This window comes from Myotis daubentonii, chromosome 1, assembly GCF_963259705.1.
Source record: "Myotis daubentonii chromosome 1, mMyoDau2.1, whole genome shotgun sequence".
NCBI classification, from domain to species: domain Eukaryota; kingdom Metazoa; phylum Chordata; class Mammalia; order Chiroptera; family Vespertilionidae; genus Myotis; species Myotis daubentonii.
The window spans coordinates 169,434,337-169,451,501 of NC_081840.1; the positions used below are offsets into that span (position 1 = coordinate 169,434,337).

The 17,165-nt window shown below is 43.2% G+C and overlaps 1 protein-coding gene across 1 annotated transcript in view; it reads left to right on the top strand.

Moving 5' to 3' along the window:
* The window catches only part of HPGDS (hematopoietic prostaglandin D synthase), a 33,287-nt gene extending 16,984 nt beyond the window's left edge, over positions 1 to 16,303 (top strand). Inside the window, exons 4-6 of the mRNA XM_059681786.1 lie at positions 2,540 to 2,649; positions 7,803 to 7,901; positions 15,646 to 16,303. Of these exons, the coding sequence (XP_059537769.1) occupies positions 2,540 to 2,649; positions 7,803 to 7,901; positions 15,646 to 15,810 (374 nt within the window). The 3' untranslated portion in view covers positions 15,811 to 16,303. The remainder of the gene's footprint in view (positions 1 to 2,539; positions 2,650 to 7,802; positions 7,902 to 15,645) is intronic.
* Positions 16,304 to 17,165: the final 862 nt, after the last annotated feature.

Below are 17,165 nucleotides of genomic sequence, written 5' to 3' on the forward strand. Positions count from 1 at the left end.
CCATAATTCAGATGTTGGTTCACTTGAAGTTGTCCCAGAGGCTCCTTACACTATCTTCATATTTTTTGGTTCTTTTTTCATTTTGCTTTTCCGGTTGGGTATTTTTTGTTTCTTCGTATTTCAAATCTTTGACTTGATTCTTGGGATCCTCTAGTCTGCTGTTGGATCTCTGTATATTATTCTTTATTTCAGTCAGTGTATGCTTAATTTCTAGTTGGTCTTTTTTCATATCCTCAAGGGTCTCACTAAATTTATCGGCGGTTTCCAGAAAAACCTTATAACCATGGTTTTGAACTCTATATCCAGTCATTTGCTTTCCTCCATTTCTGTCATTTGTGATCTGTTTCTTTGTCTCCGCATTTTTTATGCTTCCCTGTGTTGGTAGAGTGGCTTTGTGTGCTAGGTGTCCTATAGGGCCCAGTGGCTCAGCCTCCCCAATTACCTAAGGTGGACACTCTTGGTGCACCCCTATGTGGGCTTTGTGCACAATCTTGTTGTAGTCTTGTTGTAGTTAAGCCTTGATTGTTGTTGGTATCACTGGGAGGAATTGACCTCCAGGCCAATTGGCTGTGAGAATCAGCTGTGTCTGCAGTGGGAGAACTTCTGTGTTGGAGACACCCTTCTGGGACAAGACTTGCTTCAATGGTGCTTTGGAGCGCAATGAGTCTGTCCCCTGAGTGTGTCCCTTATGGATCTGAGAAGTTGTAATCTGGATGGTCCCACTCTGACCACTGGGTACACTGGCACTTGGACCTCTAAGAAGGTGCTAATTTAGCCTCTGCCTGAGGCTACCCAGCAGGAGCTACGAAGAGATCTGCAGATTCCCCTTCCTTTATGGGGTTTGGAAGTGCCCAGATGAGGCCCAGCTGTGAAGCAATGCAGCTGCTGTGGGCCCTTGGGCCTTCTTTTGGATGTCCTGGTTCTCTCTGACCCAGCTGCAGTTTGTTAGGTAATTTTAGATTGCAAAGGGCCTGGTCATTCATATGAAAAAGCCTCTGTGCACAGCTTGGGTCGGGTAGAGTCTCGGGGAATCAACAGGGCGGAGCAAACAGCTATGGCTGATCCTCAACCCTGCCCTAAAAGGTCCCGGATCTCAGTGGCCCACAGTAATCGCTGCAAACACCTCTGAGAGAAAGCAGCCCTGAAGTTCCGACCGATGCCAGACAGTCCAGTTTCTCCCCCCATGAGTTTGGGTCCTCAGAGACTCACCCAGAACTGGAGTTCAGAGCAGTCAGGAGCTTGAAACTCCCTCCTGATTGAAAAAGACAACCGCGTCCTCAGTTGCCAGCCCTTTCCACGTGCGCCTCCATACCGCTGCACTTTACTTCCACACCTCCTCTGAGTCTCAGTGTGCTTTACTCTTTCCTTCTACTTGTAGAATTTCCACTCAGCCAGCCTTCCTGTGGTTCTGGATAATCTCCGTTTTGTCTTTTAGTTGTATTTTTGAAGTGGTTGTGCAAGGCAGCAATTTCCGGTGTTTACCTATGCCACCATCTTGGTTTTTCCAGGCACCTTTCTATGTTACTCAGATATTACTGGGCATGTGTCTAAACTGCCTTTGTCCAGCCCCTTCCCCCATCAATCAGTAGGAAACAGACTTGAAGAGTGTTAAACTGTAGCTTTTTGCCAAAGCTGTATAAATGGCATGCCTATATTATCTGGTCTCCCCTTTCTCCTTCCCTGTTAAATAATAACCAGGTTATTACAACGGTGCCAATACCACACACACATGATATAGTTTACAGAAGGACCCTAAATCACTAAGGCATTTCTTTCTCTCCCTTTAACAGCTTGCTGAGGTGTGATTTCTGTACAATTTACTCACTGTCAGTATACTGTTCCTTGATTTTTAGTAAATATACACAATTGTTTAAAAGCAATCTATTTTAGAATGCTTTTACACTGAAGAATTTTAAATTGACACCAGGGAGAAAATATTTAGAAAGACCAATGATTTCTTAGCAAAATGATGATCAATAAAAGAAAAAACCTCACCTCTATTATTTTAAACTCATAGTTTCTAGGAACAAATGCTCTAGACAAAAACTGTCTGCAAAAATGAAAATAATTATTTTTGCAAAATAAATGAAAATGTACATACCGGTTATTTATTGTGGTTTTGCTTGTATTAGCAAAAGATTGAAAGCAAACCTAATCAGCTGAGGGTAAATAGAATGTGGCACTTCTACCGAAGGAAATTCCATGGAGCTGAAAACAGAGCAAGGACACCCTTAAGTGACGTGTGAGGAAAAATCACTGGGACAAATGGGAGAGGCACATATTGGGTGGAAAATCACTCTTATTTTCATAAAGAAACAATGAAAGAATATAAAAGAAATTAATAAAACAAATTAATAAAAAATATGGTAGTTGGTAACAGCAAAATAAGATGGATAGGGGCAAGAGTGGAAGTTAGTCTTCATTGGATACTGTTTTCTGTTGTTTTGAGCTATATGAATCTATTGCCTACTAAAAAAATTAATGTTTTAATATAGTAAATTAAGTTGAACATATTTGTGGGCCTCTCTCTATTCTGCAGATTTGGCTGGAAAAACAGAACTGGAACAATGTCAAGTTGATGCTATTGTGGACACATTGGATGATTTCATGTCACGGTTTCCTTGGGCTGAGAAAAAACAAGATATAAAAGTAATGTGATCAGTTTGCTATTACTGTTATTAATCAGATCCACTTTGTCAAACACTATGTTAGATGCGTTTTTAAGTCCCTTTTTATCAGAGTTAGACAAACCTATATTTTAAAAATGTCAAATTATATTAAAAAGTTTAAAACAAAGTACAGCGATTCTCTGCCCTACCCTTTTCACAATAACCCCTAAGATACAACCCTCTTTTTAACCCATTTAACTGTTGCTTTAGGATTTTCACATCTCCATATATCGATCCTATAGTAAGAAAAGACAAACATACAAATTGACTGTACTTTCACTATGCCTTAAGCCATGCTCACCAGCCAATCAGAGCGACTATATGCAAATTAACCCAACCAAGATGGCGGCCAGCAGCCAGGGAGCTAGAGCGAGCAGGAGGCTTGCTTGCTCCAGTGATGGAGGAAGCCAAGGTTCCCCAACTGCTGTAGCCCGGCTCTGAGCTCTACTGAAAGCAACAAAGTTTCAATTATAGAAGCTAAACAAATCCCAGGTACCTGCTTTCAGCCAGCCGTGGCCACGGAGCTGGAGCGAGCAGGAGTGGGTTGCCCCTGGCGATGGAGGAAGCCAAGCTTTCTGCAGGCCTCCGCTAAAGGCAACAAAGTTTCAATTATAGAAGGTAAATAAATCCCAGAATAAAAAGAAAAAAGGAGAGGCTGGGCGCTTACGTCGCCAGGGTGCTCGGCCAGCCTGAAAACGGCCCTCAGCCCCTCACCCAGACTGGCCAGGCACCCCAGTGGGGACCTCCCACCCTAAAGGGGGTGTGGCCAGCCTGAAAACAGCCATCAGCCCCTCACCCAGGCTGGCAAAATCTCCATGGGGTGAGGGTCCCCACTGGGGTGGACATCCTCTGAGGGGTCCCACACTGCAAGAGGGCATAGGCTGGGCTGAGGGACCCCCCACCCCCGAGTGCACAAATTTTTGTGCACCGGGCCTCTAGTAGGATATATAAAAATGGCTTACTTTGACTCATTTTAGATTCTATGGACATCTTAGTATAGTACAGTAATAAGAATTTAACTCTTAACCCAGCCAGTGTGCTCAGTGGTTGAGTGTCAACCTATGAACCATGTGGTCACCGTTGTTTCCAGTTCAGGTCATATGCCTGGTTGCAGGCTTGATCCCCATTGTGGGGCATGCAGGAGGCAGCCAATCAATGATTCTCTCTCATCGTTGATGTTTCTATCTCTCGCTTCCTCTCCCTCTCCCTTCCTCTCTGAAATCAATAAAAATATATTTTAAAGAATAATAATTTAACTCTTACATAATCATCCTCTCTGCTTCCTGTAAACTCCCAATATAATTATAATAAAAACATTTTGTTAATCAGTATTTGGTGACTACATTAGTATCCCCATGTAAACATTATACAAAACTGTGCATTGTGGTATAGTTTTTTGAAAAATATTTTTATTGATTTCAGAAAGGAAGGGAGAGAGAGAGAGAGAGATAGAAACATCAATGATGAGAGAGAATCACTGATTGGCCACCTCCTGCACACCCCCTACCAGGGACTGAGCCCACAACCTGGGAATGTGCCCTGACCGGTAATTGAACAGTGACCTCCTGGTTCATAGGTCGACGCTCAACCACTGAGCCATGCTGGCCAGGCCATAGTACACTTTGATAATATTTCCTTTCTCCCTTTTCCTCTTCAAAGTTAGTAATTGTCTTTTTGCATTTGCTTTATTCTTGTTAAACCTTCCCACACTATCCTATAACCTACTGATACAGTTTTCCACAGTGTCAATGACATCATAATCCATTATTCCCATTATTTTCTCGTCGATATCTGGCCAGAGCCTCCCATTGTCCTCTGACTAGGTTTTCTGCATGGCTGTCGTACTTCCCTTCACTGCCATCCCAGGGTTGTCTTCCTTTTGAGTTGGGGTCCTGTCTCTTGGATGCCATCCTCTGTCTTTATTTCCTCCTTTGTTTATTTGGGGCATATATTCCCATTCCAAAAATGAAAATGAAGGCTTGATGACAGGAGATATGGCAGCAGACGGTATGGATATGTCCCTCTTTTGTGTCTCTGGTTTGGTTGCCCTAGACACCCAGTGCACAGTTGTCCCATCCTGAGATCTTTATCATCTTGGATGCTTCATTCAGTGCTTTTCTGGGCCCATTCTCCTGGTTTCTGTCCTTGTTTTTTGTGGAGCAATCCTCTAATAGCTTGCTGAGCATAGGAAAAAGTTTGGGGCCTAATTTGTCTAAAAATGTTTTTATTTCATCTTGATACTTGATTCAAACTTTGGCTGGATATAAAATTCTTGTAATTTTTCTTTAGTATTTGAAAAACATTTATCTATGGTCTCCTAGCTGTTGAGAAGTCTGAATCCAATCTTATCACCAACCTTTTCTATGTGACTTTTTTTCCTCTAAAGCTTTTTGTTCCACATGACAAAGACCCCACTGATTGGCAGTCTGTCAACTAATGGGCTTGCCCTTATCTCTTTCTCTATTTGGTACCCTTCTGTGGCAAAGGCACAGAGGAAAATGTTCTTTGAGTGTTTATGGTAAGAACAATGTTCTTACCACCTACCTCAAAAAAAATTTCACAGGATGCTATCCAAGCTCATGAATAAATTATATGAAGGGAGAACGTGTTTCAGAAATATTGCAAATAGCTAGAGACTGTCTGATTAATAAGCAGACCCTGGCTAGTATACAATGAAAACTGCATAGTTCTTTTGTATTTCATCCCTAGTTTCCTTGTAGTGAGTTGTACTGCTGCCACCTTGTGGTCACATAAAATTTTCAACAGCAGAATATTGCAGATGGATGATGAAGATAGTTCTCTTATTCCATGTGTTTTAAAAAACCTATCAAATACACATAATTACAAATGTTTTAGCACTGGTTGCTGGTAATTCAACTTACAATTTAAAAAATATTAATTTAAATTTAATTTAAAAGACAAAATATGTATCTGGACATTGGTCACGCTGATAATCCTTGCTTGATAGTACCACTAGCATTTCTTGGTTATGCAATGTATGTTTCCATTTCCTCATCTGGAGAACAGGGGCAGGGGTCAGGTGGAGGACTAGGAGGAGTGAAGGAATGCTGTGGCCCATTTCCAATACTCAATGGTTTTGATAGTGTGGATTTAAAAATAATGCTTTGGAGAAATATACAATCCTCTCTAATTCCTCTAAAAGCCATTTGATAGACTACTACAGCAATGACTTCTCAGGGTGAAGAAACACTGCTTTATAACTCCCTGGAGGAGGCAGTAGGACATTACAGAGTCCACCAAATGTAAGAGTGGCTATCTAGGATCTATTAGAAAATGCATTCTAAAAAGTGCACACCTGGGAAAGTGCACACCTATGATGCGTGATCAAAGTTCATCTTCTTTGTTATTTTGGTGAGTATTATTTAAAATAACTTTAAAAAATACTAATGATTATGCTGTTTGGTTATTCATTAGACTAAGATGACCAAACACATAAAGAGAACCTGGGCTAAAGGAGAAATCAATAGCACAGATAAGATTTTTATTTGGCACTGCATATACACAAGCATTGGTATACCTTACTTGTGGACATGCACAATAGAGAAAGTAACAAAATTACCCAGGTGAGATTCAGGAGTTTTAGGAAAGCTGTCCAGCAGATACATCCCACTCTGTTTAACTCCCTCCGGTTTCTAGCTATTCACCTTCCCAACTGATGCTGAGTTGTGCTGAGCTACAGGAAGTGCCTGCCACACAGCTCTGGGCCCATTGCGTCAGCTCAGGAATTCTGTAAGGGGCAGAAGAACTCACACTCTTATTTAAAACTATGGATATATTATATTAACCACAGAGAGAGAACTTTATATACCAAAGTGGTATAGACCAGTATAGAATATAAAATCAAAATAATGATAAGATATACACCTTTAATTTGTAAAATCTGGAAACATATATATATATATATAAATGACTAGAGGCCCGGTGCACAAAATTCATGTATGGGTAGGGGGCTCCATCAGCCCAGCCTGCACCTTCTCGCAATCCGGGACCACTGGCTCCTAACCGCTCACTTGCCTGCCTGCCTGATCCCCTTAACCCCTCTGCCTGCCTGCCTGATCGCCCCTAACTACTTACCTGCCTACCTGATTGCTCCTAACAACTCGCCTGCCTGTCTGATCACCCCTAACCACTCTGCCTGCCTGCCTGATCACCCCCAACTGCTTGCCTGCCTGCTTGATCGCCCCATACTATCTGCAAAGAGCAATAAAGTGTTGTGCAACAGACAAGGTATGCCTGTGTAGATCATTTATGGATATTACAAATTATATACACTTTTAATAATATTTTCAGTTTGACTGACATTTTCTATCCAGTATACAAACCAACCCAAATTTTCACATGTAAACACTTCTTACCAAGAAATAGGCCATAACTTATCTGGTCTTCAGAGATTCAAGTAAAAACACAAAGATAATTTTTTAAATGCATATATCTGTTAATTTTTTTCTAAGACTCTTATTTGGTTTGTCATATTACCTTACATAATGTAGCAAAAAGGGGTACCTAGATGGTGGGTTTTTTAGATGATATTAAAGGCAGACAAATAGCCTACTATACTAAGGCACAATATCAAGCCAAAGAGAAAAAATCCATAAAGGCCCACGAGCATATGATTCATTATGGATTAGTTTTGTTAAGTGTACAGGTGAAATGAAAGACTGTCAAACTGGAGAAATCTAGTTTTACAAAACAAAATTAATTTCTTTACCTTCAGTTATGTTATTTAACTTTAAAGAGAGTGAGGCTAAGAACATGGGCATTTTGGAAATGTAAAAACATAGTAGAATCATTTCTATTAATAAAAATTAAATAGAAATCATGAAAAGATTCTATGGATGAAATATTTAGTCATCATATAGAAAGAAACTATAAGAACTGGTAACAAAAGTATTTATTTTTTTGATCCGTGTAATAAAGGAATGACTAGATCTATTGGGAATTAGATGCGAATCTTCGTAATGTCATACGTTTTAAAAACAACACCATATAGCTACTTCTCTTTGACCTCATATGGAAAAACTAAAGAAGGAAAAACCTACTTCCCTTTCAGATCATATACTATTTATTTTTCTTCCTATTTTCCTTAAAGTGATCTTTTTCTCCCTCTCTTAGGAGCAGATGTTTAATGAGCTACTTATATATGATGCACCCCATCTTCTACAAGATTTGGATACATACTTAGGGGAAAAAGAGTGGTTCATTGGTAACTCTGTGAGTATGTTTTACATCTTAAAAAATACAAGTATATATATATATACTAGAGGCCCGGTGCACAAAAATTTGTGCACTCGGGGGGGAGGAGGGGTCCCTCAGCCCGGCCTGTGCCCTCTCTCAGTCTGGGACCCCTCGGGAGATAACGACCTGCTGGCTTAAGCCTGCTCCCGGGTGGCAGAGAGCAGGCCCAATCCCTAGGTGCAGCCCCTGGTCGGGCTCAGAGCAGGGCCGATTGGGGAGTTGGGGCGCTGCCCCGTCATGCACAGAGCAGGGAGATTGGGAGGTTGTGATGCCACCCTCAGTCACGATCAGGGTAGGGCCGATCGGGGGGTTGGGGCACTGCCCCCTGTCACTCACAGAGCAGGGCCCATCAGGGGGATTGGGACTCTGTACCCTGTCACGCACAGAGCAGGGCCAATCAGGGGGTTGGGGCGCTGCCCCCTGTCACGCACAGAGTAGGGGCAATAGGGGAGTTGGGGCACCGCCCCCTATCACACACAGAGCAGGGCCAATCAGGGGGTTGGGGCACCGCCCTCTATCACCCATAGAGCAGGGCCGATCAGGGGGTTGGGGCGCCACCACTGTCACATTCAGGGCAGGGCCGATGGGGAGGTTATGGCTCTACCCGTAACACACAGAGCAGGGCCCGTGGAGGGGGGGGGAGTTGGGGAGCTCCCCCCTATCAGGCACAGAGCAGGGCTTCTCAGGGGGTTGGGGCGCCTTCCCCTGTCACGAACAGAGCAGGGTGGATAGGGAGGTTGTGGCCCCACCCCCTGTCACACACAGAGCCACAGGGTGATCAGGGGGTTTGGGCGCTGCCCCCTGTCACGCTGATCCCGGTGCCGGGAGGCATATTACCCTTTTACTCTATAGGGTAGAGGCCTGGTGCATGGGTGGGGCCGGCTGGTTTGCCCTGAAGGGTGTTCTGGATCAGGGTGGGGGTCCCCACTGGGGTGCCTGGCCAGCCTGGATGAGGGAATGATGGCTGTTTGCAGCTGGTCACATACCATTCAGGGTAGGGGTCCCCACTGGGGTGCCTGGCCAGTCTGGGTGAGGGGCTGAGGGCTGATTTCAGGCTGGGGGTGACTGAACTCCCAAATGCTCCTTTTTTCCTTTTTTTTTTTTTTATTCTGGGCCAGTTTTAGCTTGAGGCTTGGCTCCAGCTTTTAGGCCTCTGGCTGAAAGTAGGTTCCTGGCCTTTGCATACAATGTTGCGAATCTGCTGGCGGTATTTGTTACAATGTTTGAAACTGCAGGCTCAGAGGCCTGCAGTGGCAGGCGGGGAACGTTGGTTTCCTCCGTCACTGAGGCAAGCAAGTCTCATGTTAGTTTCAAGCTGCCTGGCTGCCGGCCGCCATCTTGGCTGGCAGTTAATTTGCATATCTCGCTGATTAGCCAATGAAAAGGGTAGCGGTTGTACGCCAATTACCATGTTTCTCTTTTATTAGTGTAGATGTGTGTATATATATATATATCTTTATTTATTTGTGAAGATAAACCAAAGACATAAAAACTTATTGAAAAAAATGTTACCCATAAAGAGGGAGTAAGAGAGCAGAGATAAAAGCTAAAATTTTTTGAATAAACATTTGTTTTGGTAGACTTCATTTTGAAACCAATAACTAAAATATTTTATATAATTATATAACAACAATAACAGAAACATCTTTAAAAGTTATTACTGCAAAGTAAAAGCAAAGTGAAACAAACAACCCTGTGTCAGATTGAGGCATAGGGTATGTAAGTACCTATGTATTCTATTAGTGAAGAACTACTTAAAGAAACAGCTTCATAGCCTGGCCAGCATGGCTCAGTGGTTAAGCATCGACCTATGAACCAGGAGGTCATGATTCAATTCCCAGTCAGGGCACATGCCCAGGTTGTGGGCTTGATCCCCAGTGTGGGGTGTGCAGGAAGCAGGCGATCAATGATTCTCTCTCATCATTATGTTTCTATGTCTCTCCCTCTCCCTTCCTCTCTGATATCAATAAAAAAAAAAATTTAAAAAAAGAAAATATAAAGCCGTAGCTGAAATGGCTCAGTGGATAGAGCATTAGCTCACAGTCTGAAGGGTCCCGGGTTTGATTCCGGTCAAGGGCATGTACCTCGGTTACAGGCTTTACCCCAGCATGCGGAAGGCAACCAATCGATGTGTCTTTTTCTCATCGATGTTTCTCTGTCTCTCCCTCTCCCTTCCACTCTCTCTAAAAATCAATAAAAAATATTCTTGGGTGAGGATTAATAAAATAGAAAAGGAAAAGGAAATAGCATAATATGAAAAACACAGGAATTTGACTATACATCTCAGAGATATACTCTTAGAACAAAACAATAAAAACTGTATATCACTTTCAGTAATTATATTTTTGGTGGTACTGGTACAGTGGTATTATTTTTCTGATATTATTATATCTATATTGTGAGGCAAAGTAATAAGAAATGGCATGGATGTCATTGAGAAGCAGGATTTTCACTATGGGAGAAAGAAGATAGAGATGTAAGACCAATAAGGTTAAGCAAACATTCTATTTCTCAGTGTGAACTAGATGCAACAGTATAAACTCATGATGTACTTTATCTTAGGATAAAGTAGAAGAAAAATGAATTTAGTATCTCTTTTTCAACAATAACCAACACAGTTGTCCTGACCACCCTTAAGACTGAGATTCTGGTCTTCAAATACTAAAAGAACCAGGGCTTCTTAGAATAAGGCTCATTCTCAATTTGGGACAGGAAATGTAAAAGATTAACTGGGGGTTCCTTGTCATACCAGAAGGAAATAAATTATCAAAGACAACAGGAGTTGTGTCTAAAGATCTCAGAAGTCAATTTGAAGAGGCTCCTACTGGCCAAAGATAATTCAAGCTACAATAAGAATGTTAACTGCAATGGACTAAAACAAATCAAAATGAATAAATCCATGAGTATGACAACCACAACCAAACATGCATACACACACAACCCCCCAAAACAAAGCTTCACTGGTTACTTTTAGAAGATGCTACGGAGCCAAATTATTATGAAAACAAACAGAAAAGTGGGAGGTTTGAATAAAACCAGCTGTACCTCAAGATAATAAAATTGATGGCCAAATTTTGTCTTCATAAAAACATTTTAGTTAATAAGTTAGAAGGAGAGATTAAAATAAGGCATCACTGCCCTATCCAGTTTGGCTCAGTAGATAGAGCATCAGCCTCCGGACCAAAGGGTCCTGGGATCAATTCCGGTCAAGGGCACATACCTTGCTTGCAGGCTCCTCCCCGGCCCTGGTCAGGGCTCCTGCAGGAGGCAACCAATCAATGTGTTTCTCTCACACCGATAGTTTTCTCTGTCTTTTCCTCTCTAAAAGAGCAATGGAAAAATACCTTCAGATGAGGATTAACCAAAATAATAATAAAATATCACCATCGATGTTTCTTTGTCTCGCCCTCTCCCTTCCACTCTTTCTAAAACATCAATGAAAAAATATTCGCAGGTGAAGATTAACAAAAAAAGAAAAGAATGCTATTAGACCATATTTAAACTTCACTCTTTGAGCCAAAGCAATGTCATCCAGATTAGTTTCTAGTCACAAAGGGGACAAGAGTATAAAAAAGTATACAAAGGTAGGACCAGCCTGTCATCATCATGGTCAATCTTAGGGTACCACTTAGAGTCAGACACCTTTATTTTAAGTCGTCTGATGTGATACAATATAATGTGTGTTAGCCAGAAATACTAACTTAAAACTATGAACTCTTGCCCTGGCTGGGTAGCTCAGTTGGTTAGAGCATCATCCTGATACGCCCAGGTTTTTGGTTTGATCCTGGTCAGAGCACTTTTAAGAATCAACCAATGAATTCATAAATAAGTGGAACAAATCCATGTTTCTTTCTCCCTCTCTCTAAAATAGATAAATACAAATTAAGAAAACAAGCCATAGTTGGTTTGACTCAGTGGATACAGCGTTGGCCTGTGGACTGAAAGGTCCCAGGTTTGATTCTGGTCAAGGGCACATGCTTGGGTTGCGGCCTTGATCCCCAGTGGGGGGCATGCAGGAGGCAGCCCATCAATGATTCTCTCTCATCATTGATGTTTCTATCTCTCTCTCCCTCTCCCTTCCTTTCTGAAATCAATAAAAATATATTTTAAACAAACAAACTATGAATCCCATAGGGATAACTTGCACCCTATTCCTTTACATCCTGCAGTGTAAAAGAATAAGGTAAACAAGAAGATGAGATGATCACACAAACCATGAAGACAGGACATTGTGTAGTGCGGGAAACTGTTTATTGCCTTCACTACCTGATAAGCGTAGACAGAGAACCCACCCGAAGGCTGGGTGCCTTTGAAGCCCTAGCAAAGGTCGGAGCTAGGCGCCACCTCTGTTTGTCCAGACAGTGGTAGCTGAAACTACTCCCCCATTTATTATTATGTAAATCCTTGCTGATGGGCTAGTCTGCCTGTTGCAGGGGCCACCTGCCTAAGGGCTATGCTATGGGTGCATCCCAGATCAATAAAAGCTTGGTGAGGCCTGAGCACAGGGAGGAAGTCCTTCGGGACTTGCCGCCTGGTCCCCCAATATTGCAAAATTATCTCGTGTCTTTTTCTCTCATTTGTTGTGCGGCTCCTCTTTCAGATACCGAACCCTACTCCACGCAGAACGTGGAGTGAGTCTTACTCAACATGTAGGACTAGTGTGGAATCCTGACTAATGCAGTGACATGAAAAAAAAAGGGTACTATTCTGAATTAAAGAGAGTTAAAGAACACAACCAGATGAAATGCATGGTCCTGAAATGGATTCTGCTTTGTCCTATGAAGAACATTTTGGAACAGATGGAAAAGTATTGATTGTGGATTAGATAAGATGAAAATGTAGTCAGAGAGATGAAGATTAATCAAGTTACAAGAGTATGTACTGTAAGATGTCATCTTGGAGAACCAAGATGGCGGCATAGGTTAACGCCAGAGATTGCTGCCTTGAACAACCAAATCAAAACACACCTAAAAGACGGAACGGACATCATCCAGAACCACAGGAAGGCTGGCTGAGTGGAAATTCTACAACTAGGAGGAAAGAGAATATCATACCCAGACTCAGAGGAGGCGCAGTGCTGAAGTGAAATACTCAGGTACGGAGTGCGCGCGGAGCGGGCTGGCGGCGGAGGGCGCGGTTGGTGCTTTCAATCGGGAGGGAGTCTCAGATTCTGAGCTCCAGATCCGGGTGAGTCTCTAAGGACCCAGACTCAAACGGGAGAAGTGGGACTGTCTGGCTTCAGTCAGAACTCGAAGGCAGCTTTCTCTCTGAGGTTTGCGGCGGTTGCTGGGACTCTGTGAGGCAGAGCCCCTAGGGACAGAACTGAGAGCCACCATAACTGCTCTCTCCAGCCCACCCTGTTGATCCCGAGCCCGAGCGACCCACCCGCCCCGCCCAAGCCCTGTGCAGAGCCATTTGCCAGATAGCCTCAGGCAAAGGCTAGATTATCACCTCCCTAGAGGACAAAAGTTTTCCCACTGCAGACACAGCTGATTCTCACAGCCAGCTGGCCTGGAGGTCAAATCCCCCTAGTATTAACTACAATAATCAAGGCTTAACTACAGGAGGACTGCGCACAAAGACCACTAGGGGGGTGCACCAAGAAAGCACAAAAAATGCGGAGACAAAGAAATAGGACAAAACTGTCAATGGAGGATATTCAGTTCAGAACCACACTTTTAAGGTCTCTCAAGAACTATCTAGAAGCCGCTGATAAACTTAATGAGATCCTCAACAAATCTAATGAGACCCTCGATGTTATGATAAAGAACCAACTAGAAATTAAACATACACGGACTGAAATAACGAATATTATACAGACTCCCAACAGCAGACCAGAGGACCGCAAGAATCAAGGCAAAGATTTGAAATGCGAAGAAGCTAAAAACACCCAACCGGAAAAGCAAAATGAAAAAAGAATCCAAAAATACGAAGATAATGTAAGGAGCCTCTGGGACAGCTTCAAGCGTACCAACATCAGAATTATAGGGGTGCCAGAAGAAGAGAGAGGGCAAGATATTGAAAACCTATTTGAAGAAATAATGACAGAAAACTTCCCCCACCTGGTGAAAGAAATAGACTTATCAGTCCAGGAAGCGCAGAGAACCCCAAACAAAAGGAATCCAAAGAGGACCACACCAAGACACATCATAATTAAAATGCCAAGAGCAAAAGACAAAGAGAGACTCTTAAGAGCAGCAAGAGAAAGAAACTCAGTTACCTACAAGGGAGTACCCATACTACTGTCAGCTGATTTCTCAACAGAAACTTTGCAGGCCAGAAGGGAATGGCAAGAAATATTCAAAGTGATGAATACCAAGAACCTACAACCAAGATTACTTTATCCAGCAAAGCTATCATTCAGAACTGAAGGTCGGATAAAGAGCTTCACAGATAAGGAAAAGCTAAAGGAGTTCATCACCACCAAACCAGTATTATATGAAATGCTGAAAGGTATCCTTTAAGAAGGAGAAGAAGAGGTAAAGATACAAATTATGAACAACAAACATGCATCTATCAACAAGTGAATCTAAGAATCAAGTGAATAATCTGGTGATCATAATAGAATCAGGGACATAGAAAGGGAATGGACTGACTATTCTTGGGGGGGAAAGGGGTGTGGCAGATGCGGGAAGAGCCTGGACAAAAATCGTGCACCTATGGATGAGGACAGTGGGTGGGGAGTGAGGGCGGAGCATGGGGTGGGAACTGGGTGGAGGGGAGTTATGGGGGGTGGGGGGAAAGAGGAACAAATGTAATAATCTGAACAATAAAGAATTAAGAAAAAGAAAAAAGATCTCATCTTACTAAAAACGCACGCACACAGAATACCACCGTATATACAGGAGTAACCTCTGAATGTTGGGAATATGGTGTTGGGAATAAGGTGTTATTTGTAATTTCTATCATACATACGTTACTGGACCTTGAATGCCAGATTCTCAAGTCTCAATTTCATAGAAATGGGCACTGAACTCAGTACAAGATCAAGTGGACGGAGTTTATTGAAAAGGGCTTGTGCACAAGGGATTCGATCCAAAACGAGAAGTTCTTGTAGTTGGCTTACTTTGGCATGGGTGTAGGACTTGGGAATGAGGATGAGGTCAGTTGTCCCACAAAGTTCATCTGGTGGCGGTTGATCCTGGGGTAGTCATAGGATGTTTTCTTTTTTAAAATATATTTTTACTGATGTCAGAGAGCAAGGGAGAGGGAGAGCTAGAAAAATCAATGATGAGAGAGATGCATGTCCCCCTACTGGGGATCGAGCCTGCAACCTGGGCATGTGCCCTGATTGGGAATCAATGTGACCGCCTGGTTCATAGGTCGATGCTCAACCACTGAGCCACACCCATCGGGCCACAGGATGCTTTCTATGGTAAGTGGGCCCATAATAATGCTTGAGCAAACATTCTAGTTACCATTTAATTGACAAAACAACTACTTTGCAGAATCTGATGTTAAGAAAGGATGTTATCGTCGTATAATGATTCCTTTAAGGATGTGGTCAGGTTAATTTTAACTACAGAATTTTACTGAAACCAAGAAGTCACAGTCAGGCCTCTAAGATGGAGTTCAGATGTGACCCCTATACTGTCTCACACACATTCCACTTTTGTAATAACAAAAGATTACTTTGAATTGAAAAGAAACTACTTTTTAGATTAAGAAGTTAGTTATGCCTTTTACATTCAAATGGAAATTTCTGTTTCCTTTAAATCAGGTAACTTGGGCAGATTTCTACTGGGAAATTTGCAGCACTACCCTTTTGGTCTTTAAACCTGACTTGTTGGACATCCATCCCAGGCTGGTGGAATTACGGAAGAAAGTCCAAGCCATCCCTGCCATCGCTGACTGGATACAACGAAGGCCCCACACCAGACTCTAGGGGTCCCTGCTGCCTCCAACTTTGCTGTTCGCTCCCATCAGATAAGAAGCTGTCTCCCCTCCCCCACTCCATCAAGACTCCCTTTTGCCATATTCTGTTTGAAAAGAAAAAAAAAAGAGCATTTAGTTGCCAGTATCTTCCCCGCACCCCCGGCCCTACCCCCCTCCCCCGCCCCAAATAGTTACAACTGAGGAAAATAGTTTGAGGCAGGCCTCGCCTTGCATCAGTTCTGTCATGCATTAATTTTGGCCGCAATAGCTTATTAAATAACACATTGCCCCTGAAAACGGTTTGGACTTCAGTTACCATGGTAACTGTGAGCAACTGCATAAAGTATAAACCTCACTGCTAGCTCTTCAGTCCACAAATCTCCATGTAAATAAGATGCACAGCAAGACCATGACCAGTGATGTCACTTATTTCAGTCTGTTAACGGTTGGACCCTGCACATCTGTCTGTTATTCACCCACAGACAATAAAGTGTGTAGGGGCATCGGCTGCTTGTTTCTCAGTGATAAACCATCTTATAAAATTGGGTAATTGAAAAAGGGAACTCACTAACAAAAATGAAAATGCAGTTAAGAAATGAAAATGAAACGGAATTTTTGGACTGGAACCTGGAATCTTTGTCCTTGTCCGCCGGAGTCAAAGAATGAATCCAAGGACAGAGGGTAGTATAGCAAAGGTGGAGATTTATTGAACTAGAGGCCCAGTGCATGAATTCATGCACACTGAAAGGAACTGTGGGTCATGAGGCTGCAATGAGCACAGGGGCAGATCTCAGCCCATCCCTTGTGCCCCCACCCGACCCCTCCCACTGCAGCCCCGGTCCCCTGTCTGCTGGCAGCCCCGCTCCTGTCAACAGTCCCCCATGCTGACAGTGTCGGCCCCACTTGCACCAGCTGACAGTGTGGAGTGACTGGGGCTGGCACATGCAACGGGTGCAAACGGGGCCAGCTCCATCAGTGGGTGCAAGTGGTGGCTACTACCTCAATCACGCCTCAAGAGCAGGGGGAGGTGGAGAAGCCCTCAGGGGTGATCAGGACCAGCAGCTGCCACTGGCAAACATTGACAGCACTGAGCAATGGGACCGTGGTGCATGAGAGCAAAGAATTTTCAGTAACCACCAGAGGCTCTCCCTGATGACAACTGGCACCCTGCCTTGGTCTGGCGCCCCCGCTCACCTGCTCCACCATCCCATTGTGGCTGACGCCTGCCATGTTCCACGCTCTGCCACCTGCTGCCGACACCTGCCATATTCCGCACAAACCCCCTGGTGGTCAGTGCATGTCATAGCGACCGGTTGTTCTGCTGTTTGGTCTATTTGCATATTAGTGTTTCATATATAGAGACAA